This window comes from Stegodyphus dumicola, chromosome 6 (assembly GCF_044657685.1).
Source record: "Stegodyphus dumicola isolate Sdum_Otavi_A_Nest chromosome 6, ASM4465768v1".
NCBI lineage: Eukaryota > Metazoa > Arthropoda > Arachnida > Araneae > Eresidae > Stegodyphus > Stegodyphus dumicola.
This window is the reverse complement of record NC_140773.1, coordinates 34532888-34558332: the sequence shown is the minus strand read 5'-3', so window position 1 is coordinate 34558332 and position 25445 is coordinate 34532888. Positions and strand designations below refer to the sequence as shown.

Here is a 25445-nt window from a genome sequence, read left to right as displayed (position 1 = left end):
TTTATGATAAAGTGAGAAAAAAAAAGAATGATTAAAATAACAATTTTAGTATCGCCATCTAAAAAATAATTAACTAAAAGCAGTAGATTGCATATTACATGATAAGCAAAATATTTAATAAAACAAATATTCACTCTTTTTTCTCTGGTACTTTAAATTCCCTTAAAATGCAAAGTGCTTCATCATTTCATATAATTCTATAATTTGTACACGCCATCATACTAGATTTAAACAGATAATTTTAAATCTAAAATCACCAAGATCCCAGTGATTCCGTAACTTGTACTTTATATTGTAGCATGAAAATTTTCATGATAGCATTTGATTACCTTAGTGTTTTTCAGCCTTTCTTTTAGCCTTATAGAATTGCTGATATTCTATTCGTGTCTCCAGTAATCTTTAAAAATTATAATAAACTTTGCATGTAATTATTATCCTTATATTTGCTTGTAATTGTATGCAGATAATACTATTTCTTAAAGAATACAAGGGTTTCAAGGAATTAAAGATAAGAAACTCTATCTTAGATTGTGCAATTTATGTTTATTATACTGACCATTTCATTACAGTGACTAGGGTAAAAAGACCCCATCTGATAAGAGTATATTAAATACATTTTAATTATAATAACTACTCATTATAATGTCCTATTTCTTTGGGATGCAAAATCTATTGTAACAGCTATCAGCAGTATTATGATTCATTCATTATCATATGTGTACATTTAAATTAAGATATAAAAATGTTTTGTTAATGTTATTGGTATTATTATTATTATTGGTATATTATTATAATTATTGGTATATTTTTATCAAGTTTAATATTAAAAATTTCTATTTTGATAGTTAAAACATGGATAAAAGAGAAAAAACTAGATTATTTGGGTCTTTCTCCATGCCATGGCTTTGGGTCCTTTGAATTCAACAACTCCAAATATCGTTTCATGGTTTTGGAAAGATTTGATAAAGACCTTCAACAACTTCTTAATGATAATGGAAAAACATTTCCTGTGAAGACTGTCTGTCTTATTGGCTTATCTGTGGTAAAATAATTTATGCAAGTTTAAAATGAAACACGTGAAAAAAGTTTTATTTTTGTATACATTTTAAGTATTTTTTACTGTGCATTAATTTATTTTTTTAAATTAGGTATCCCTAGTCTCTAATTCTAAATACAAATTTTGTAACATTTAGGATTTAGTATAATGAAAAAAAGTAGTCATGTATTAAAAGTAGGATTGCCAACTCTGTTGGGTTGCTGTATGTTGTGACAGTGGGCTAAAGGTTATGACATAAGTTAAACTTAACATAGAAGAAAACCGTCTCCAAGAATTATTGCTTAAAGTTTATTAAAAGTGTCCAATAAGCAAATGTATTCCAATTAAAGATAAATAGCAAATGCGTTGGGTGAGGGTAAATAATCTAATTGTTAAAATACTAGAATTATCGGCTATAGCATTCAATAATATTATTAAAACATGTTACTTTACTTGTATAGTGCCGTTTCTTTGCTTAAAACACACTAGAAACGTACTTTTTAATTTTATTTTTGAGTAGCTACTCTCTGAATATACTAATTTCTTGAATGAATATATCAGGTGGCCATAACTGACAGTGCTCACAGTGTTCTGTAGCGTGATCTATTTGCGAGAATTGAATTATGTTATTCTTATCTTCCAGTTAAAGCTTTTATGCCTATAGTTAACCTGCATGTTATAGTTTTAGAATTATCAACAATTTAAAAGTTATTTAAGAAGAGCTAAGCCTAATTTTTGTACTATAGCAGCCATGTTTGTTTACATTTGAAACTTAGCAAAATAGAGGATTTGTTGCCAATGTAGAGAAACTAAACTTCACAAGAAAAAAGTAATGTATTCTTTTATTATTAATTTAATAATTAAATTATATTTAATCCATTCTGGAATTATCATTTAAGTTATTAAATTATCTCTTAAATTGACTCAGCATAGCGTCCACAGCAAATGAAGTCAGTTACTATGCCTTCTGATTTTTTTGTTGTTTTCTTTATACCTTTAAAGGCCCACCAGATGACCGAGCAGTAACGTCGCTGAACACTGGTAGTTCGGTCCGAGGTTCGAATCCCACAAACGGGCTGGCTGCATGGATGTTTTCGTGGTTTTTCCCATGTGTAGCGTGTATACGAGCCAGTTTCCCTTAAAAAGTCCTCCATGAAGGCATCCCTCCCTTAAGGCAGGTAGCCCTCAAGTGCTTTGCCGTGATCTAATAAACCAAACCAAACCTAAACTTATACCTTTAAAGTGTTATGTGCCATTATGCTAAGGAAATTATAGTGAATACCCTAAAGTGTCAGTATACAGATTTCCTAAGCAAGCGGATTTATTAAAAAAAATAGTTAAAATCGATACCATGAGAAAATTTTACCACTTTGAAGTATTTTAGGGTAAGTCAAGAAATTTAAATGAAAAATTTGAAATTTAAATTTATTAACACTAGAACGGCAGAAAAATCTTACCTACTGGAACGGTGGTAAGGGGTCATTTTAACCCTTCGATGAAAGTACTGAAATAACAAAGGTAAAACAATTTTGAATGCCATACATTGGTACAAATATGTACTTTATATGTATTTCATAATTTATATTTAATATCACATAATTCATTGACTTTTTAAAATACTGTAAATGTATCGAGTACATGGCGATCAGTTGGATCATACTACAATTACTCAAATAACTCATTAATTTGATATAAGAATTGATTTAAAAAAATGGTTTTACAAATTAAAACAAGTGTTAACTAAAATAAAACACACTTTATATAGTAATATTTTTTATGAACTTACTCGGAGGATGATTCACTCTCTAAATCCAGAAATGAGAATTGTTCTCTGATGTTACAGTTATATCATTATACGTGTAGTTGAATGGAATATGTAAAGCATTTCATTTCAGTTCTATTTAATGTTAAAAATATTAGAGATTTCACATAGAACATATGTATTAAGAATTAATGTAGTTGATACAAAAATAATTTTTAACAGTTTTTCCAGTGCATTTTCCGCACACAACTTTGGAACAAGATACACAATATTCTTGAGATCTGTTTTGATTGCATCTTTGTACTTGACTATTTTTTCTCTTGATATCCATTTTCTTTTCATGTTTTTTTTTTTTTTTTTTTTTTCCTGAAGACTAAAGAAAGATCTTGAGGAGTTTTGAAGCCATATGTAGTATTCTTAACTCCTCTCCTAATTTCAGTAGAAAAATGTCTCCTGTTAATGGTGTTTCCTGTTACACTTTTATAAATCATTCAGGCGTTCAAAGCTGCGTGATCCAAAATATTGAAAACGATATGTACAGGCCATCATCTAGAAGCCGATTTAACTGAATATTTTCGGCACATCTGATCACGAATATCCACGCCATACTTTGTTGCATTGTAAAATGCTATTGAATCAGGCAACTTCTTGAGACTGTCTTCAGTTTTTACAGTAGAATGTAATGAGCTCAGTAGAAAAATGCTTTTGTTTCTTTGCCTTGATAGATGGTAAGTGTGATAGTATCATGTTCCACTGTTGTCGATGAATAAAGATTACTATGCATATTTTTCAAAGATATAGGAATTTCTCTTCTGTTCTTTTTATTGTGCCGACCACAGTTGTATTTTTTATTTTAGTATTTCTGCTAATTCAATGCTAGTAAAATAGTTATTCGTGGTAATATTCCTCCCATTGTTTAGATGTTGCTCCGTTAATTTTATGACAACATTTTCAGATAAACGTAATTGAGGATTTGCTATTTCATCTTTTCCTAGATAAGGAAATCCATTCAAGAGGTATTTAGCACCAACGTTGAGAGATGACCAAAATTTATTCCAAATTTGTCAGGTTTTATTAGGCATATATTGTGTAAATCTACACCTAGCTTTAGATGGGAATAATTGTTCATCACCTGTAATATTTTGTCCTGGCCAGTAGCACGTTTTGCAGTTTTCAATAAATTTGTTCCACATGTCTGATACAAGAGCAAATTTATCAGTCTGTAATCGAGTAGATCTTGTTGTCTTTTCATCAAACAATTCAAAATCATTTTATTTCTTTGAATCTACCTCTTGATCTAGTTTCTTTGCAAAATGGTATTCCCCACGCTTTGGACCACAAGAAATATAAATCTAAGCCCTTTGCTCCTATTACTCCTCGAACATATAATATAGCGACAAAAGCATCTAACTCAGCCACGGATAACTTCCAGTCTTTATTTCCAAGTTGCCGATGAGCTTCGGATTCTGTACATTTCTTTATATGAAGCAAGATATCATCATCAGTAAAAAGGCTTGAAAGCATTAGACACTTTGTCCTCAGAAACACGACTCTTTGCAAAAGATGTTGGTCCTGCTGCTTCTTTTAGAACATTATAAGCAGGAACACGGTGCCAACTGAATTTTTGGAATTTATTTCATACCATATAGTATTATCAGGAGCTGTAAAAACCAGTTTTGCAAATACACTGATCCATTTTTGCCCGTTTATTTCTCCTGAGTTCTTCTTCGTTTACTTCGCTGTCCTCAGATTCACTAATAGTTTGTGTCTGGAATTCGTCTTCAGTTTATACAGAAAAATGATCAATTTCATCTCCATCGGGTTCATTTTCAGATAGCTTTTGCAGCAATTTTTTTAATTTCTTCATCCATAAGACCTATTTCTGCTTATTAGACATATTTTGTAAAATTTGAAAAAAAGTAGAAAAATATCAGACTATCAGAAAACGATAGGGAATATATTTTAGCATATGATTCTCACAGCGTAAGGGAAAGGTGATAATGAACTTGATGGCAGAATCCATATGTACTGAAATACTGATTTGGGATTACCATGAAAACATCTGTCCTAACCGTTATCACCCGCAGTAACTAAGCTGAACTAACAAATGGGAAATACATATGTAAAATAAACTATTTCTGAAAATAAATGTAAGCATGAAAAACCCTGCATCTACCTTCCTTGCAGTATTTTCTTCAAACGAATAGATAATTGCAAACAAAGGCACAACAAATTATGTAGTCATTAGTAGTGAGACCACCCAGGTTTTTATCTTTCTGGGCGATAATACAAATGCAATTGAAAAATCCTTATCAGTGAATGTTTTTCATGGGTTATTTGACAATGCCTCGAGCAGAAACAGGACTAAAAGTAAAGGGGTCAAAATGTCCGCTGTTCTAGGAATACATGCCAATATTTCAAAAACTAACAAACCCAGAATGCTGAAAATTTTTTTACAAATATTTGTTATCTATTTAGGAAAAGTAAAAAAATTCCAAACGATTTCTTCCAATAAAACAAAAGTAATCAACGGTCAAAAGTGTTCAGGGGTCAAAATAACCCCTACCGCCATTCTAGTGTTAAGGTATTTGCTTTTGTATTTAAAAGAATGGGTATTTGTGGAATTTAATTTCTATAGTTATGTACTAGCAGAAGTACCCAATGCCAGTTAAGTTAGATTGAGAGTAATGCATCTAACAACAAAGAGAAAGATACCGCTGTAATACTTCTCTAATAACGATGCAAGAAATACGATTCATAGTCATACATTTTTCAGTCTGATGTAATATGGAACCCACATAAAAAATTTCGATAGTAAAATAAGCTAATTATCTCTCGTTATATCAGCAACAATGGCACACAGTTTTTAATGATTTTTCTTTTTCTAATCAAATAGTCGTAAAAGCTCTTCCATCCAATGTTTCACCTATGTTCAATTTTAATCGATTAAATGTGGCAAAAAAATTATCATAATTGATCAGAAATGAATAACGAAAACAAACATACATTCTTTATATGTATAGATTTTGTAAAACTTAAAAATTTTGTATTAACAAACTCTTCAATTTGAAAACGAACAGTTGCAACGCTTCTTGAAATAAAGCATTTTTATCTCCAACATTCGAGACAGTTGCCACTCTGAAAAATGAGTGTGAAATTAGCACTTTTAGACATTTTAATTAATATTTTGGGTGATTAAAGTCGTACCTAGATGATAATAGTCGAAATGGCTTCCAATGAATTTTTGGAATCGTGAATAATGTATTTAATGTTTGGCAGTACTATTTTTATTTCGTCGTAAAACTTAGAAATTTTATTAACAAACTTTAGGATTTTAAAGCGAGCGGTGGCAATAACTTTCGAAATAAAGCGGCTTGCAAGACTGTTGCCGCTCGGAAAAAATGAAAGCGAAAATTGATTGTTTTTCCAAGTTATATTTATATTTTAATTTATATTTCGGATTTAACTACTTTTTTTTTGGAAAAAGTGGACGTCAACAGTTTCTAGGACCCAGAAAAGAATCGTAGAAAGTTTGGCGGCGATAGCTATAGTAGTGACCGAGTTATTAGAGGACAAACACACAGACTTTCTTCGTTATATATATAGATTATATGTAACATTGTATAGAGTAATAATGTATCAGTTAGTATAGGCTAATCAATGTATCAAATTGTATGACTGCTAAATATTCATTTTTTTTAAATCTTCAATTTTTGATTTTTTGATTAATTTTACAACTTGAAACTTTTAAGTTAATATGCATATAGCAGGAAATGGAAGTATTTAAATTAATGTATAATATATTTTCGTACTAGAAGTTTTTATAAAAAAACTATAAAACAATAAACATGCTCATGACTTTTTAAACTTGTAATATAAAGTGCATAGTTTTGCATTAGCATAAGAAATAATTGAAAATACATTTGTTATATTCACATTAATATCTTTTGAAAATGAATCTTATTTTTTTTTAAAGAAAAATCATAGGTTTATGCAACCCAGCTCGTTATAGAACTATTGCCATTTGAGGTATGTGAAAATTGTAAGTATTTGCCATTCGAGGCATGTGAAAATGAACACTCCTCCAACAGACTTCATAAAATGCTTGTGATGTGGCCTCTAATATATTAATTAGGAATTACTGCAAAACAATGAATGACTCATTGTCCAAACAAGGCGGAAAGAAAAAGTTTGAAAAACTTTGTTTTTTATTCATTGCATAAAAATTTAATTGGAACATTATAAAATACAGAATTGAAAATTTGTTATTTACTGTTAGCTTATGCAAAAAAATCTGGAATCTGAATGTAATGAAAAGTAAGCATATTTTGTGGATGTTAGTAAACAACTTGGTAAAATAACAACAGAGGAAAATTTATAATTTATTTTAAAAATTGTGAATTTCATTACGGGAGGAGGAAGGGATGGAGTGTTAATGCATGGGACATCCGGTATTATGTCATAGCATTTTTCTTGACTTAACTAGGCCCTACCACATGCTCTGCTGAAATTTAAAAGCTTCTAACTTCCTTAAAAAATATTTCTATATGTCCTTCCTGTATATCTGTTATGCAGTAAATGACTTAAATATTACTAGCATATTCTAACTTTTCTTTATTATTACTTTTTTAAGTCACTTAAGCACTATTCCAATTGTAAACATATAAAACCGTACAAGAATTAATGGTTTATAATGTTTTTGTACATATTCATATGTTTCCAAGATTTTATCCGCAAATGAATTGAAAATATATATCTTCATCTCTCTGTCTATATATATATATCTAAAGTATAAAAAAGAATATAGTATAGTATATGTATATCAGATGAAGAAAATGTCCTGTTAGTAAATCTTTAAAAACACATACAGCAGCAGTAAGTGGGTGATCAAGGCTAATTGTAATCCACCAGTTTGTGACATCACAATCCAGTGGCTGGTCTTCTGTTTAAGAATGTACTGACAGTTGTGAAGCATTAAAAGTTTTCCTCCTATGCATCATTGTGGTTTTAACTGTCAACATGTAAATTAGCAACTGGAAAGTTTTCCTTCTTACAAAGAATCGAAACACTTTACGGTCTCTGCTCAGGATATTTTATTGTGCTTCTAATTCTGACTTTTTTAACTAGAATACTTTAATTTTCTTTTTGCAACTGGAAATTAAAAAAAAAAAAAAAAGTGTCATAGTAGTATTCAGCATAATAGGTAAATAAATTATTAATTCACAAGTACATCATTTATTTTAAAATTTCATATTTTACAAAAATCGTAAAACAATTATTTAATTTCATCTGCAAGTGCATACCTGATTCTCTGTACCCTTTTTATGGCCTAGCAGAAGATTTGCAGCTTTGATGTCTCCGTCAAGATAACCTGAGCTATGGATGTACTTATGGAAATTTCATATTTTAAAAAAATTTAATGGATTAAAAATCCAATTTTTATTCAAATTTTAAGCAATGTATTTAAATCAAATACAAAATAGTTAAGTTGAAAGAAATAAAAAATCTTAACGTGTTGTAAATAATGTATTGCTCTTATATGCATTAACTGTAAACAATTAATGAAAATGCAGGGAGTAAGGTGACTTAAACTGTGACTGTTATGCTAGTTATGTAGTTGCTTTGATGCATTTTCTGTTCCGAATTACTACACATGCTAAAAGTCTCTTTTAGGAGCTTAGCACCACTTGCTGCAAAATATATCATAAAAATTTCTTTATGAGCTAAAGATGATTTTGCATTCACATCACTGTATCTTCAACTGAGAAATATGCCGTATTTATTCTGAAGTAAAAATTAAAATTTTGAAATTTTTGTAACATTTTTTAGAAATTTCCATGAGCAAAACGGGGAAATTTTTTTATTAGTTTTTCATATTATTTGTATGAAAAGTGTATAAATCACTATGAATGTAACAGAACAAAGAGATGAACAGTATATCAAATTCACTAAGCATTTGTCTTTACTAAAAATTTTAAAGCAGAAAGGTATAGCATGATGTTTATTGCTAAATGATATTATGCTATGAGTAAACTGATTTATTTCAGCATATCTTTGTTTTTACGTACTTTTATCTATAACATAATTTCTTTTAGTTAATTATTTATTTTTAAATTTTAGCTTAATGTCTTGGAGTACATCCATAGCTCAGGTTATCTTCACGGAGACATCAAAGCTGCAAATCTTCTGCTAGGCCATAAAAAGGGTACAGAGAATCAGGTATGCACTTGCAGATGAAATTAAATAATTGTTTTACGATTTTTGTAAAATCACAGGGTATAAAAAATTGTGTACTAGTTGTGCATTTGGGAAACAAATAATCTAGTTTTTTTTTGTTTCATTTGCAATTTGCACATAAAATATTGGTTTCTGGTAAGCCAGTAATTTTTAAAGTAAATATATTTTGTCTGTCTTGTGCTCCTTATCAACCTTTTTATTGTTCTGAATCCATGCTTATTTTTGCACTTGAATATTCAGTAAATATGTAACCTCACAATGTGTTCTTTGTATGTGTATGCTTATGACTGTTATAACATCGTTGAATGCAGCTGCTCAAAAAGGGTTATTTGCAAATTAACAGCATTTGATATATTAACTTTTGTTAAGATTATTATGAAGTTGGTGTAATTTTTAGTGAAGTTTTAATCCCATTTTTACTTTGAGAATTGCAAGTTTTTTTTTAAAGCCATACCTTTAAAAAATGTATTTTTATAGAAAAAGTCAGAATGACTGGCTAGGCATGAAAATGGCAAGACAGTCTAAATGAAAGTTTTCTTCTACCCCATCTTTATTTGATCAATTAGAAAATTCATTTGCCATAACCAGACATAGCTTTTGCTTTTAATCTCTCCGACGGTATCAGCATAAACAACCAACCAATTCAAAGCAGCAATAATAACCTTTTTACAGATGGCTCCAATATGGAGAACGGCATGGGCAACGCCTTTTGTAGACTGGAAAATGGTATTGGAACATTTGAGTGGAAGAAGAAACGAGGCTTGAACAACTCGGTATACCAAGCAGAGTTTCTAGCTATCAATGCCGCCATTAGGTACGCGAACACATGTCAGCAGCAGAAATTCTCCATACTCAGCGATTCGGCTTCAAGACTGGCAGGTATCGCAGGTAAAACAGCTGGAGTCCCTTAATATACTGAATTCAAAAACAGCTTCTAGCAATGCCTGTCTCAGAAAGACCTACTTTAAAATGGGTTTCCGCTCATACAAAGATTAAGAGCAATGAAGCCGCTGACCTATTGCCCAAGCTGGCAGTCAGTTGCACATATTTACTAGAACGACCGAAAAAACTTCCTTGGTCTCGCATTTAACGAACAAGTCTGACAGGTTTGCTACAAAATTGGATGGACAGTGGCTGAGGTAGGACAAAGGACATATCACTAACTGCCAAAAGTTAACATGGAAATAAAGACTCACCATGCTAGCCTGGTACAATTCTTGACAGGTCATGGACCATTCGAAGTATACCTTAACAGATTCAGACTTAGGGATACTCCTTTCTGCAAATGTGGAGAGGAAGGTGACAGGGATCATTATTTTTTTTCATTGTGTACATACAAGAACCTGGCGCTTTAAGAAACCAGCGGGCTGTGCCTGGGCAATGTGGATGTCTAACACACTCAAAAAGAGAGTGGCCCTTGGTGAAATAGAGAAAATTTCAAGACGTTGCATAAGCAGGAAAAACCATTAATAATATTATGTTTGAAATGTTCAGAATTTAAAGCAGATAATCGGACTAATGCTTGGTGACTGCAGTTATCAAGCTATAGAAACTGCTACAGTCAAAAGTCGTTAATCCGGACTCGTCGGGACTTCGGCGATTCCAGATTATCGATTTTTCCGGATTATAGATCATCAGTTTAAATCTCGTAAGATGGCATGCAGAAATTCTAAAATTAAAAGTATGAAACCGTAATTTATGAAATAAAGAACAATTATGATCTAAAGGGTATCAAAATTTGCAAAAAGAAAAAGCTTAATATTTATTTGTTTACTTTATTAAACATTTCTTTCAATGTAAGTTGTTTAAGTTTTGCTTCGTTTCATGTGATAATACTTTCTCTTTAATTCTATTAAACAGACATAATTTCTTGTTCAGTTACAAAGTTCCGCTGTTCAAGTCCTATAATTGCTGTGTTGAGAATACTGACTAATTTGTCAATCGAAATTTTTTCGTTTTCAATAACATCTGTCACTTTCTTCGCTATCGGAAGCGAATTATAATGACAAGGAACTTGTTTTAAATCATATCAAAGACGGAGCACATCGAGATGAAATACTACATTTGATAAGGAATTATAAGCCAAATAAAATAAAAACATCTGCCCTGAAGATAAGGATAGTGCTGACAGATCAACTTCCAATTCATTACGCGCCCGCCGCGGCGTTCCCCCCGCCGAGCAGCGTGAAATTGATAAACAGATTTCGGTAGATCCTTTACATATTAACAAATATATATCGGAAATTCTATTTGATATAATCGAAAGTTTAAACTTACTTTTATAAAATTGCTCTTACAGTCTGCAAAAAGTAATAAGCCGGATCCAATTCGAAAATTAAGGAACAACGCAATCATCAACGTTAACTGAAATAGATAATTATTTAGCTTATACGTCCATTATACATAAAATGCGCACGCGAAAACGTATTCTGCACTTGCGCACACTCATATGTGCAGTCGTAAAAGGTCTTACGTGTACGCGTAAACGCCTATACGCGTGTGTCAACACGGCGCATGCGCAGAAGTTTTTAGTTTTGAGGTCCGGATTATAGATCATTCCGAATTATGGATGTCCGAATTAACGACTTTTGACTGTATTAGTATGTAATACTCAGCTTTGTTACTTTGGAGTTTTCCCTGCTGTGATGGTATATAATTCTGTTTGGTTCCTGTCCGTGGTCGGAAACCATCATAGTGGTACACTCATTCATAGTTTTGCTTTTAAATATTTAAATAACTACCATCTAAAAATATCTACCAAGGCTTTCTGTTAGCTGATTTTTAGTGCTATACAGTACAAAGTCTTTAATCTGGACTCGTCGGGATTTCGGCGATTCCGGATAAGGGGTTTTCCGGACTATAGATGATCATTTTAAGTCTGGTAAGATGGCATGCAGAAATATTAAAATTAAAAATATGAAACCATAATTTCTGAAATAAAGAGCAATTATGATCTAAAGGGTATCAAAATTTACAAAAAGAAAGGTTAATATTTATTTGTTTACTTTATTATACATTTCTTTCAATGTAAGTTGCTTCGTTTTATGTGCTAATACTTCCTTTTTAATTCTATAAACTGACATAATTTCCTGTTCAGTTACAAAGTTCCGCTGTTCAAGTCCTGTAATTGCTGTGCCGAGAATACCGACTAACTTGTCAATCGCCATTTATTCAGGTACTTACGTATTATCGCAACCAGGTTGATGCGATTTGTAAGTTTGAGTAAAAAAGTATGAATAGAAAGAAAATGTACATTTATTAATTACAGATAATTTTTAATACAGTTTTTTATATTATTTTGTTTTAAAATATAAAATAGCAATTAAACCCTTCCGGTTTCGAATTTGAATAAGTTGCAGAATTATTTTTTCGGCAGAAATCTTTTGGCTATTGCTTTTAGCACTGATTGAAAACCGTCTTCGCCATTAACAGCTTGAGCTTGGCGCCATATAAATTCGATAAGGTATGAGTCAAGATGATGACGGGCTGTTCCTCTCTGTTTTTTGTTGCGCCATTTGGCTGAGCCCTACATGCGCTCTACATGTTGTGTGTGAACGCTCGTGTTGGGATCCACAAAGTTATATTTGTGATTGACAGTTCCATGCAGAAATCCAGCATTTTCGAACTCACTTGTATTGTATCCTTTCCAGCAATCCGAATAAATGATCCTTCCTTCCTTGATATTTTCGCAAATTTTTTCCATGAGGGTAACGGCGCTTCTGTTAGGTACAGTAACCAAAAAAGTCTCTTTCTTTTCTCGGCAAATTCCGCTGAAAACCCATTGCTGTGGTAGTACACGCCCAGTGTTATTTTTCCTTTTTACAAATAAATTCTTTTTACAAAACTACGTATAACACGTAGGGTCGCCAAATTTGGCGATTTAGGCGAATTTTGGTCTGCTTGCGTTAATACGTAAGTACCTTTTTTCATTTTCTCTAACCTCTCTGTCACTTTCTTCATGCCTTGATCCACTTTTTGATGGATATCGAAACATGCTTTCGCTTTGTAGATCCTTTGGCAGCTCCAGAATCAGAAACTCTTTTGACATAATCGAAAGTTCAAGCTTACTTTTTATAAAATTGCTCTAACAAAAAATGATAAGCCAGATCCAATTAGGAGATTAAGGAACAACGCAATCTGCAACAGTAACTGAAATAGATAATTAGATAATTTTAGCCTAGCTTATACCGTCCGTTATACATTAAATTCGCATGCATAAACGTATTATGCGTAAGCACTTACGCATGCGCAGAAAGTTTGTAGGTTTTAGGTCTGGATTTTAGATCATTCCGGATTAAAGACTTTGTACTGTATATGTTTTAAAAGTATTTTTATCATTTTTCATTGGTTTTTAAACTGGGTAAATATTATGAAGCATAAAGACAGGTGTAAAATATTATTAAAAATTAATTTTATGAAAACTCTTGATTAATTATTGCATATTGTGTCTTTTCATGTTTGTGTAATTTTGTTTTAAATTATGTGAGTAAAACTGTTTAGATTAAATATTTTAAAGTGAGTCTAAATTACTTATATTTGAATCTAAATTAATTCCATGTAATTGACAGAAAATAATCTTTGTCTAAAAAAGGAGATTAAATATTAAATGCCTTTGAAAAAATGGTATGAAAATACTTCACTGTTGCATTATTTAGAAACTGTTTCAAATATACCTTGCAAAAAGAAATTTTGCCTTTTCAATGTAAAATAGATTTTTTTATTTATATTGTATGGTAATTTTAATATTTTTCTAGGTTTATCTTGTAGATATGGGACTGGCATGTAAATATCAACGTGAAGGGGTTCATAAAAAAGATTTACCTGATGTAAAAAAAGCACATAATGGAACACCTGAATTTACTAGTAGGGATGCTCACAGGGGATGTAAGTATTTATGAATTATTTCCCCAATTTTTTTAATACATGTGTTCCACATCATTTCCGATAATTTTCTGCATGCTTGATTTTGCATGGTATATGAACGTGTATTTCATTTTATCAGTCTAAATATTATAGAATTATGAAGTGGTAATAATTATAGAATTTATTGCCGCTTCATTTTTATTGGAACTAAATCTAACTTTATCAGAGTATTGTTAATGAAGTAATCAAACATATGATGAAGTTTCTAGTAGAAATTGTAGTGCTACATGCAGAAGCTTGGATATTATGCAAAACAATAGATAAACTGTTAAGTAAACTGTTTAATGTGTTGTTGCTATACATAAATACTTAAGTACAAAATAATGCAGCCCTTATTTGTTAAATGTATTATTATCTACCTACAAGTTTGTAATGGGTTGAACGCACGCAAAACCAATGACAGCGTGGTAAAAATACTTTTTTCAAAAGAAATACTTTACAGTTCTGAAACTTTTTGTGAAAGTACTTCAAAGTTCTCAGTATGATAGAGCAGAGTCAGTAGTCGCCACTACAGACTACTAAAAAAAGTTTAACACAGCTTAGTGCAAAGCACATCTATAGAGCAAAGCTCTCACAGAGATTTCTCTATACTCCAAAATCAACTCTGAACTAAAAATTGACAAGTGATGCTCTCTTAGGTCTTGTATAGTTTTCCTCTGGCCACCGAGGAATTTCCACTACCTTCCATTTTTCGAAATTACTTTCAAAAAGCATATAAAGTTACATATAAGGATGATATGGTTACAATTACATATAGGGATCAATTACAATACACAGGGACCATACTGAAATGTAGGCTGATATCGCCAAATTTAGGTAATGAAATATGAAATAATGTGCTCTCTATTTGATGTCAAGTAAAATAATAGAAATGAAAGCCTTAATATTAAAGTAAATGAAAATTTGTATATAAAAATTCTATTGTGATTGCTTCTGAATATTATAGAATGAAAAATTCACATCGTATTATTTTACCTGATGTAGAATGTATAAATCAAATAAATAACTAATTTCCATTAATGAATAACTTTGCAAATAAAAATACATGAATCATGAATTGATGTATGCCATATTTAAAATATATGCATTAGTCAAAAAGGATTAACTTAATTTTCAGTTCTGATTTTTCATCATTCTTGTATTTTTTCTATAATTTTGTTATTAAAAAAAACTAAAAAATAATAGTAATAATTTAGTATTTTGTTTCAACAGCTTTTTCACGCCGCAGTGATTTGGAAGTATTATGCTACAATTTGCTTCAGTGGCTATGTGGAGAACTACCTTGGGAACACTGTATCTCGGATAATAACAAACTCCAGCGAGAAAAGGAGCAGTGAGTTTATTTAATGTATTTTTTATATATGTAAATGAATAAATACAATGTAAAAAACAGTTCAAAACCTAATCCAGTTGCTTCCTGATATCAGCGACAAATAGTATTAGGCTCGTATTGCACATCCGTTTGTTTCGGAAGAACAGCTGTTTGAAACAGTTTTTCTGCTTTGTCACAGCAGCCAATCACCACAGATCATTTTGGGGTTAACATGTAAAGGAGAAACGGGTTCTCATTACAAACAAGCTGATAGCTGATTGGTTGAAAACGAACAACTTGCAATATTTTTCAAAAGGAAGGAAAAAATCGTGAATCTTTCTTTCAATAGTAAACCAGGCAGAAAAATTGTTGGAAACAGTTGTTCGTCTAAACAAATCCATGTGTGATATGGGCCTTAGTAATGCAAAGTAAAAAAAAAAAAATTAAAATTCATCATGTATTCAGTTCAGAATCAATAATATCATACAAACCCTTTCCGCCCGGAGGAAAAAAAAAAAAAAAAAGAACCACAGTGGCAAACTGCTAGAAGAGGGGCAAAAGATAACAAAACCAAAAGTGAAATATGAAATTTACATATTTCACTCCATCTTCATCAAGGGTTTGGTGCAACAAAAGAAATAAATAAAACAATCTGTTTCTGAACTGATAAAAATGCAAATTTAAGTTTAAAGTATGGAATTATAATCTTAGAAAAACAATAAAAGTAATCTCGGTCTTTATCAGCCCAACTCTTACAGGCTGAAGTAAGCAGTGCAAAAAATTGTCAGGAACAAACAAATTTAAAAAAAATATTTTAGTAGATAAGAGTCGAATAAAACTTGCAAAAACAATAATCCGATACTTGAAAACAAAATCATATGCAAATTTTGTAAAGCCCAAGTTAAATATATATATATATATATATATAATAGTATAAATCTTAAAGAAGAAATAAAGCTTAAAAATCTAATAATAATTTAAAATTTGAGTGGACCAAGTCCAAAAACAGTTACAACAGAAGTAATCAAACATATGAAGAAATAAATGAAAATTTGATCAAAAAAATAAAAAATAGAGTGTTCTTAAAATCTATAACATGAGCAACAAAAGCTTTAAAATGAAGAAATGTGTTTTAATAAATAATAACTCAATAAAAATAATAAGGAAAACATTTATTGAATTTTAAAATTTTTAGTAGTGAAAATGAATAATTTGAAAAAGAAAAAACTTTGGAATTACCTGGATTAGGAATCCTAAAAAGCTGCTGATTTGAGTTCAAGTAAAGTATTAATGTGTTTTCAGTTCAATGAATGGAAAAAGTTGTAGTGTTAAATAACAAAATAATAAAAAGACTTTTAAAAATGGGAGGGTTATATCTAGTCTCACAACTTTGCCGAGTTTACCAGACACAACTCTCATAATTTTTTTAAATATATTTATTTTTATTCACAATGACATTTTGAATGTATTTTGAGTAGATGTCTACGTTTTTGATGCTATAATTTTGCAATTTTTGCATTACCTACTTTAGCCTGTAGGGGCTAAACTGATAAAGACAGAGATTATTGTTTTCTAAGATTATTTTAAACTTTAACTTGTGTCCTTTTTTGGTTTAGTGACAAGCTACTTTATTTACTTTTGTGCTACCCTAAGGACGCAACAAAAGATGAAAATTTTGTATTTCATTTCTGGTTTTAGCATATTTTGTACCCCCACGACATTTAAATGTATTTTTATATTGTATTAAATGTATATGTATAAAGACCAGAAAGAAGGAATATTTAATTAATACTATTAATGTTGAAAAAAATCCCCTAAAATTAATTATTTAAGAAAGAGATAAAATATATAACCCAGAGAATTAATATTAATCAAGGGTGGCAAATTGGGCAGGCTATATCTTGATGATTGCCATTTAAAATTTCTTAAATGTTTTTACTTCCTTGTACGAAGTAGAAAGGAAGTATTGTAATCGCGAAAAGTTTCAGGCAGCATATTTCAACGAAAATATCCATTTTGACCGCTATCGAATGCAATTTAACGATGTTTTTGCATGATATCTGTACATGAGGGCAGAATAAAAGACTCGTTTCCTCAAAAAAAATTATAAAACTGCTTTAAAATTAATTCTGAAGAGAATTTTTCGTGGCGTCTGTACGAACTTATGTACGTACGTGCGTACCTCGCATAACTCAAAAACGAGTAGCCTCAGAACGTTGAAATTTTGTGTATAGGACTGCTATAACATGTAGATGTGCACCTGGTATTTAGGTTGCAATCGGCCGCACCAAACATACATAAATAGATTTATATCTATATTCACTCAGTTACCCGGTTCAGTGATCTCAGTTTCTTTACTCTTATATGTTTGTAAATTGTACATTTTTTGCTTTAAAAATGAATGTAATATGTTGTTTTTATCTTCCGGTTAAGGTTTTTATGCCTTGTATGCAATATTTTTAGAATTATTAACAATTTTAAAGTTGTATAAGTGCCGCTAAACCTTTTTTTAATGGCGGCCATTGATGTTTACATTTGAAACAGGAGACTAGTGGATTTGTTGCCAATCTAGAGAAACTTAGCTTCGCAACAACAAAGATAACACATTCATTTATTATTGCCAATTAAATCGTGCTTAATTCTTTCTGGAATTTTTTCGAAGAAATAAGTGTTTAAGATTTACTTCATAATTTTTAATATAGATATTTTGAGTTTTTATGTACTTTTGCCTTCTCGCGAAGTGAGAACTGAATTAATTAAATGAGAAATACTCAATCGTCTGTGAAAAACTGTTTCTTTTTTGTTTTGTTTGCTTAATTTCTTTTATGCATCATTCTAGCTTTATTATAGTATTTGAATAGAAAATGTGGCAACGATTAGATAATTCTATTCTTTAAATGATATAAATTTTGTGCATTATGAGTTATAATATGAACGAAATATATATGTTAACTTATATATAATTATTGGATTATATAACAGTTAACTTAGTTTCCGTTATATAATTTTTATATAAGTTAACTGTTATATAATTATTAATACTGTTAAGTGAATCTAGCGCCAGAGTGTCGCTATGGTAAACAAATACTAGAATGAATTTTAAAGAATGCATTTATTCTATTGTGGTATATGCGCTGTCGGCGAAGTAGATTTAATTCAATCCAATCAGTTTAAATGAAATGCAAGAAAAAGTGCGTATAATTTAGTATTCCAATACAAGGAAGTCATGTGGTGTACACATCAGATTTTTTATTTAGAATTTTGTGGTAATATAGTCTCATTTAATTCTTTTAAATTTAAAAGAAAATTTCTTTGAGTATTTTCTTTTGAAATAATTCAGAAACATAAATGTTTAGCTATTTTGATAATTCTTTCAGTTGCTCCTTGACGAAAGACCATGCAATTAACTATAATTTATTTATTAATATTAATATCATAATATGATATTATATCCCCTTATAGTGGCCAAGCGATTAAAGATTACTGAGTACTAATAGTTTTTCTTGACCTCAAACCTAAGTGAACAGCCTGCTGTGCGATTGGTGTTTGTAGTTTTCCCCATGTGTAACATGAATACAAGCCAGTTTCCCTTAGAAGGTCCTCCACAAAGGCATCACTTCCCTTAGGCTGATTGCTGCTGTGTGCTTTGTCCTAATCAAATGACCTAATCTTAATAATAAGATAATTTGCTATTCTTGGTTGATATTAATTCTGTATGTTTTTTCATATATACATATATATAGTAAATGGCAGTTTTAAAATTAATTCTTTTAATTACTAGATACAGATTAGTATAAAGAAGTTATAAATTATTTGGTGATGCAAGTTAGATATAACAGAGTTGTAAATGTTCTATGCAGATTTACTAAACAGAAATTTGTCATAAACAGTCTTAAATTTTTATAGCATAAACATATCCATGTTTATGATGTACTTAACATTTTTATTATGCATAATCATCTTTTTATAGGTGCATGGCAAATTTAGATGAATTTTTGGAGAAATTATTTCCAGATGGAGACTGCCCAGGTATTAAAAGAAATTAATTTATTTATTTATTATTTTTCTACTTCAAATAAATGAATTTAATATTGAAATAATGTGTAAAAATTAATCATTTATAATTTTTTATTTCATTCATTTATTTTTTTTAAATGCAGTGGAACACTAGCACCTGTTTTTAAGACTGATAGTTGTAAAATTTTCTATCAACAGTGTAAAGAAAAATATCAGACTGAGCAAGTATGGGACAAAATTAGACATTAAAAAAAAAAAAAAAAAAAAAAAAAAAAGAATTAAATTACATCCAAAGGGGCATTTTTGTAACATTTTGTCTGTTACCTTTATTTATTAAATATCGCGTTCTTCGCACTTAAACTATAAAATTCATTTCAAGAGCAATATTGCAAAACAGTTTTAAATATAGCATATCTTTAGAATTTTCGATACAAAGTCTCGTGCACATCCTTGAGTTGGTTAATCAAAAATTCGTTAAAAGTTTTACAAAATATGAAATTGATAATAAAACAAATTTCAAATTTGGGGTCCACATGCCCATATTCGCACTAGGGATTACATTATTCAAAATTCCATGGCTCTATATAGCCTTGTTTTATCATAATGCGAGAAATATGCATACGTTTATGCAGATTTTTCATTATTTAATTTCTTCAAATATAATGCAGGACTCTAACATTTGGTCGCAACAGTTTGGAAAGTGAAATGCACATTTATAGTGAACCAATGCAAAATGAAAACAATAGTCCTTCAGGGACAAAGCCTCTTTGGACTAAAAAATCAACATAAAGCTAACTGTTAGTAAAATATAAATAAAATGCCATTTATCTTCTTTCAAATATGTTTAACTATTATGAGTATAAAATATTTAATGCTACTTAATAAATTTCATAAAGTTTATTTTAATCTCAAACTTATTAAGAATTATATTAATTAATTCAAGTTTAATAATAATGCATCCAACTTATGGATCTATTTTATTTTTAGGTGGTATTTTTTTTAGTGAAGTTCAGGCATAAATAATAATTTTAATTGATTTTATCAAGTTCCCATTTGTTCATAGGCCCTTAATTTTTTTCATTAATGGTCCCTAAAATCTTTAAAAGTACTTATTTTCCACGTGCAGAAATGTGTACGAACCCTGTGTTTAGTGATAGTTTTTGTTTGTCAACAATAGGAAGTCAAAACTACGACGATCTGGTTAAGTTTCCTATGTTAGTCTATAACTTTTTTAAGGTGAATAAACTCGTGGATTTCGTCTAGCAGAAGCTGGACTTGAGGATTAGCAACAACAGCATACTTTAAAATAGCTTAACAAGTCCCTCCATTTTGTTAAAAAAAAAAGGGCCTTCAAAATTTAAAAGCATTTTGATTACTTAAGCTGTCCAATTAAGACAATGCAGGATAGTTGGACTGTATATTTATCAATATTTCAGGGAGGGACTTTCTTAATTTGTTTCTGAGTTTTATATCTTTGATGCATGTGGAGTTTTCATAAATTTAGTGCAAATGAATTCCTATATTTAAATTTTGAATAATTCTTATTCCATAAGATTGATGTTATTCATTCAGCTTTTCATGAATTGTTAAAGTCACATATTTCTGCTTTATTTATCAATACTTTTATCAAATTCTAGATACATGAATAAATAAGTATAAAAATGCACACACACACTGTATAAATACAAAGTTTCAGATTGAATATTAACTGCAAATGGCAAAAAAATGTGAAGAACTGACAGGCTTTTCTGAATGAAATACTAATAGCACCATGTTATGGGTGAAGTATCTAGTAGAAGTGGAGGCAGATTACCAAGTGTGCCAACCATTGGATGACAGATGATCAGACCAAACAATCAGATCTATCAATTATATTTTTTATTGTAGCAATTCATTACCGATTTCAGTTTAAATTACAAGCTATATTAATGATATATTATGATAATGATTAATGATATATAGAATTATTTTACTGCTTTTCGTTATGGGTGTTTTAAAAAGTATCTGAATTAATCTGCATGTTAACCCCTTCAGGAGAAGTGTATCATATATGCATCAGCAGGTAATTCTTTAACCAGACGGCATGTTGCTTAATGCAACTAACCTTGGAGATGATGTGATACACCAGTGCATCACCTAGGTATTTGGGACTGATGCATATATGACACTCCCATCTGCAGATGGTTTTTATTTCAGCAACATGCCATCGTGAAGGGGTTCTTTCTAGAATTGTAGATAGTTATTTTATATCATAGTATGTCTTTTGTTATTGTTTTCGTCTGTAATAAATGTGTAATAAAAATGTGTTAAAATAATATAGAGGAATTTGGGTTTTAAATATGCTGTTAATATTTCATTTTTCACTTATTATGTTTTTTATGACATTTAACTACCTAGAAAAATTGAGTTTCATTTTTGTGTGGACATTTTTTGGTACGTCACTATGATCTGTTGTTTTAAAAGCCATTATAAAAAGCATAGGGATATTCACAGTAATGTTTTTAATTTGTTGTTATTATGAATAAGAGTCTTTTGAGCAAATTTTGAAACATGAAATTTTTTTAAATAATATTTCTTTATATATGTATTTAAGCTTTATAATAATTAAAATTCCTTTCATTTATGTGAACGTGCTCTCATTTTCAAATATACCTTCAGAAATTGTTTCATTGTCAGGACTCTTAAGATTCATTGTGAATTTAAATATTCATATGGAGTCAGAATTACAAATTTTCTTATGTCCTAATTTTAGATAACACTGAGCCAGAGTCCATATGTGCGTGGAGCTATGGAGTGAAGAAGTTAAATACTGCATAGTTTAGTGATAACTATTTACTGAAATTGTAGCATAATATATGAATATTTAAGATTGTATTGACAATTTCATGCGAGAGGCTATTTTTATTTTAAAACTATTGTCCTAATTTTTAATTTTATTTAAGATGGAATAGCGAAACTTTTGCAGTATGTCTGTGATCTTGACTTTGATGAAGCTCCTGATTATAACTTATGTAGGAAATTTCTGAAGGATGAACTTAAGAAGAAAGGCTGTGATAAAGATAGCCTTCTTATTTTTAAGAAAATGGTGAAGGTATAGTAATTTTCTTAGCAGTATTGATTTTTAATTTCTAAATAAGAGAGAATGCATTTAATGTGGAAGACTGATATGTGATATTTAATATACACCTTGAATTGAATTAAATGCAAATTTATGGCTAAGTCAGCGTTTCCCAAATTTTGTAGATTGTAATTCACTTGCATGTAATCGCAATTCATCACAATGTACACTTATATAACTGTTATAAAAAAAAAACAAGAAGAAAGTAGTGTAATAATGAAATCATAATTAAAAATGCATTTAATTATTAAATATATGTCATTTTCTAGTAAAAATAATACTTTCATAATTTAAAAGCCAAAGAGCATGTTCTCCTTATTCTAGCTTCATTAATTTTAGAGAACTTAATTTTTTGAAAATTGAAACTCTCTTATTAAATAAATTTGAAAAATGATAAGTACACTTTCTAATAATGTGCATTGATCTCTGAAACTACTCATATGTTGACATTAGACATGACTGATAAGTTTTTCCCAAATTTTTTCACTGGTATATTGTGTTACATTACATTGCTGTACATTATCATCAACTTGACTTGGGATGTTTCGACATTGTGGGAAGCATAATAGCTTTATATTGACCATCTGAAGCCAGTTCTTAAAATACTATCATTGTAAAATTCACAAAAGTGCTATAAGAAAATGTTTCTTGCCTTTTGATATCTGAATTGTTTTTATTTAGATGTAGTCTTAATTACTTTAATAATTATGAAATACATGTATAGATGCTTAGATAATAGTGTTAGAAAAATATTGCTGGACATATGCATACATAGGAAGACACATATTACACATATGCATTTAATATGCATTGTTGCTTATCAGTTATCATTCTTCATTTTTATATTTTCAGAAACTTTTTTGGCAGCTGTATTTTGTTGCCATCCTTTGAAATATGACCGATGTTTTAACTTTTTAAATTAAGACTTTGTGTGCTGTTTAAATTTTACATAAGCTTGCACCTTAGTTAAGTAATTTCTGAATTTATTTTTATATTTTAGAGCATAATTCATTATCATCAATAATATTCAATAATTTTTCTGTTCTTTTTAAAAGCTGAATATTAATAGTAATAAATGTTATTTTTATATTTATTTTTATATTTATTTATTTTTATTTATTTTTATCATTATTTAAATCCCATTCATTTTATTACTAACTTACTAAAATATTTACTTTTTTTTTTTTTTTTTTTTAATAACAGAAACCAGCCACAAAAGCAGATGCATCTAAACAGGTTTCTAACAAAGAAAATACTGTAAGAACTACAAGATCCACTCAGACAAAAAGGAAGCAGACAACATCTGTGTCTTTAGATCCTAGTATTATTCCAACACCAGCAATGTTAGAACTATTACAGAAAAAAGATATGAAACCTAAAGGTCGCCAAATAACAAAAAAGGCTAAATGAAAAAAAAAAAAAAAAAAAAAAATCCTACTTCTGTAACACGTCATTTCTTATTCTTAAGATATTTATCTCACTTAGAAACTTATGCTTTAACTGTTTATTTTTAAAAAAATCATGCAAATTTCATAATGTATAATATTTCATTTCATGCATCTTTTTGGAAACAAGACAGATTAGCAAGTTTTTCTTTAATTTAAAAGTGCCTTTGAAACAGATTTTATTAGAATATGTATGAAACTTTTTAACATTTTGTAATCTAAAATTTACAAATTAACACAAACTAAAATGAAACAAATTAATGTTACATATATGTGTGTGCTACTGTTTACAGAAATATAACAATAACAGTCGAAGACCAACTATTTTCTTTTATGATTCCATTCTCTTTCTGTAAGAATATATTTATTTTACACCCATTAATAGACAGTCATCCAAGGAGACAATTTAGGCTAATGGAACTGAATTGGTTTTCTAATTCAAGATTTCAGAAACTGTTAATAGAAAGTATCTGTCAACAGAATTTCAACTGTGTTTTGTTTCCTTAAAAAAATTTTTTTTAGCAGAATGCAGTTTTATTTTGCATTAATCATCAAATCACAATTTTTAGTATGTACTTTTAAAAACTATCAATGTGCTTTACTCTCCTCTGATCATGTGTACTATATCTCCAGAGGGAAGAAAAGAAAGCATTCATTCCTTCATTGATTTTAAAAAACTGATAATTTTTTGGTTTTATTTAATATGATCTCACATTCATGTAATTTTAATTGTCTTGAATTTCAGTGTGGTATTGTTTTATATTAAAAATTAATAAATAAAAATATATAGAATTCTTTTGTTATTTTCTTTTATGATTCCATTCTCTTTCTGTAAGAATATATATACATTTTATATGTACACACACTCACAAAGGATAACTGCCATGTTAATCAGAAAATGTGAGTAATCCAAAGATAACTATAAATTTATAAATATTAATATATAATTTGTAGTCCCCCCCTTAAAAAAGTCTTAAGAATTAAATGCTAAATTATTCTAATCAAGAATCGGGTACAGTAATTTGAGTAAATTTGGAAAATTATAATTTCAAAGGTTATAATTTTGCAAAATATATAGCAATTGTAATCCTTCAAATTTACCGAATCTTGTTTATTATTTGTTACTTAAAACATCCAATGCATAGATATCATAAAATACTCTTCAAAGGTTTTAAACGTAAAATTACTCTTTAGTTAATACATTATTATTATTTTCTTCCAAACAGTTTGGAAAAATTATGACCTCCTTAAATTCAAGTCCATATTATTCACCCATGTAGTTTCACAGTTTACCAACTCACTAATAATGCCCCATTATAGTTATGTTTGCTATTTCACTTTCAACACTTAACATACTTCTACAGCTCTTGAGTTGTAGCAGAAATGTTTTGGTCAAGCAAAAACCTAAATTGTTTTTGTCTATCTGTACTTTTTTTTTGACTGTTTGCATTTAAACTCAAGAATGGCACCTTGGCAATAATATCACGGAATGAAAAAGGCATGAATTTTGTCCAAAGTTAATTTATTATCTTCAAGTTTTTCAAGATATGATGCACAGGTAAATTAATAGCTTTGTTTGCATTTTTTTAATGTTC

The 25445-nt window shown here is 29.6% G+C and overlaps 1 protein-coding gene across 2 annotated transcripts in view; it reads left to right on the top strand.

Annotated features, from left to right (window-relative positions):
- Window positions 1-24653, top strand: part of LOC118182101 (serine/threonine-protein kinase VRK1-like) — a 46766-nt gene extending 22113 nt beyond the window's left edge. Inside the window, exons 5-11 of one of the 2 annotated variants that reach the window (XM_035351388.2) lie at window positions 846-1042; window positions 8919-9017; window positions 13790-13919; window positions 15171-15291; window positions 19241-19299; window positions 22230-22378; window positions 23609-24653. In XM_035351388.2, the coding sequence (XP_035207279.1) occupies window positions 846-1042; window positions 8919-9017; window positions 13790-13919; window positions 15171-15291; window positions 19241-19299; window positions 22230-22378; window positions 23609-23815 (962 nt within the window). In that variant the 3' untranslated portion in view covers window positions 23816-24653. The remainder of the gene's footprint in view (window positions 1-845; window positions 1043-8918; window positions 9018-13789; window positions 13920-15170; window positions 15292-19240; window positions 19300-22229; window positions 22379-23608) is intronic. The other variant, XM_035351389.2, reaches the window with a different exon arrangement.
- The last annotated feature ends 792 nt before the right edge of the window (window positions 24654-25445 follow it).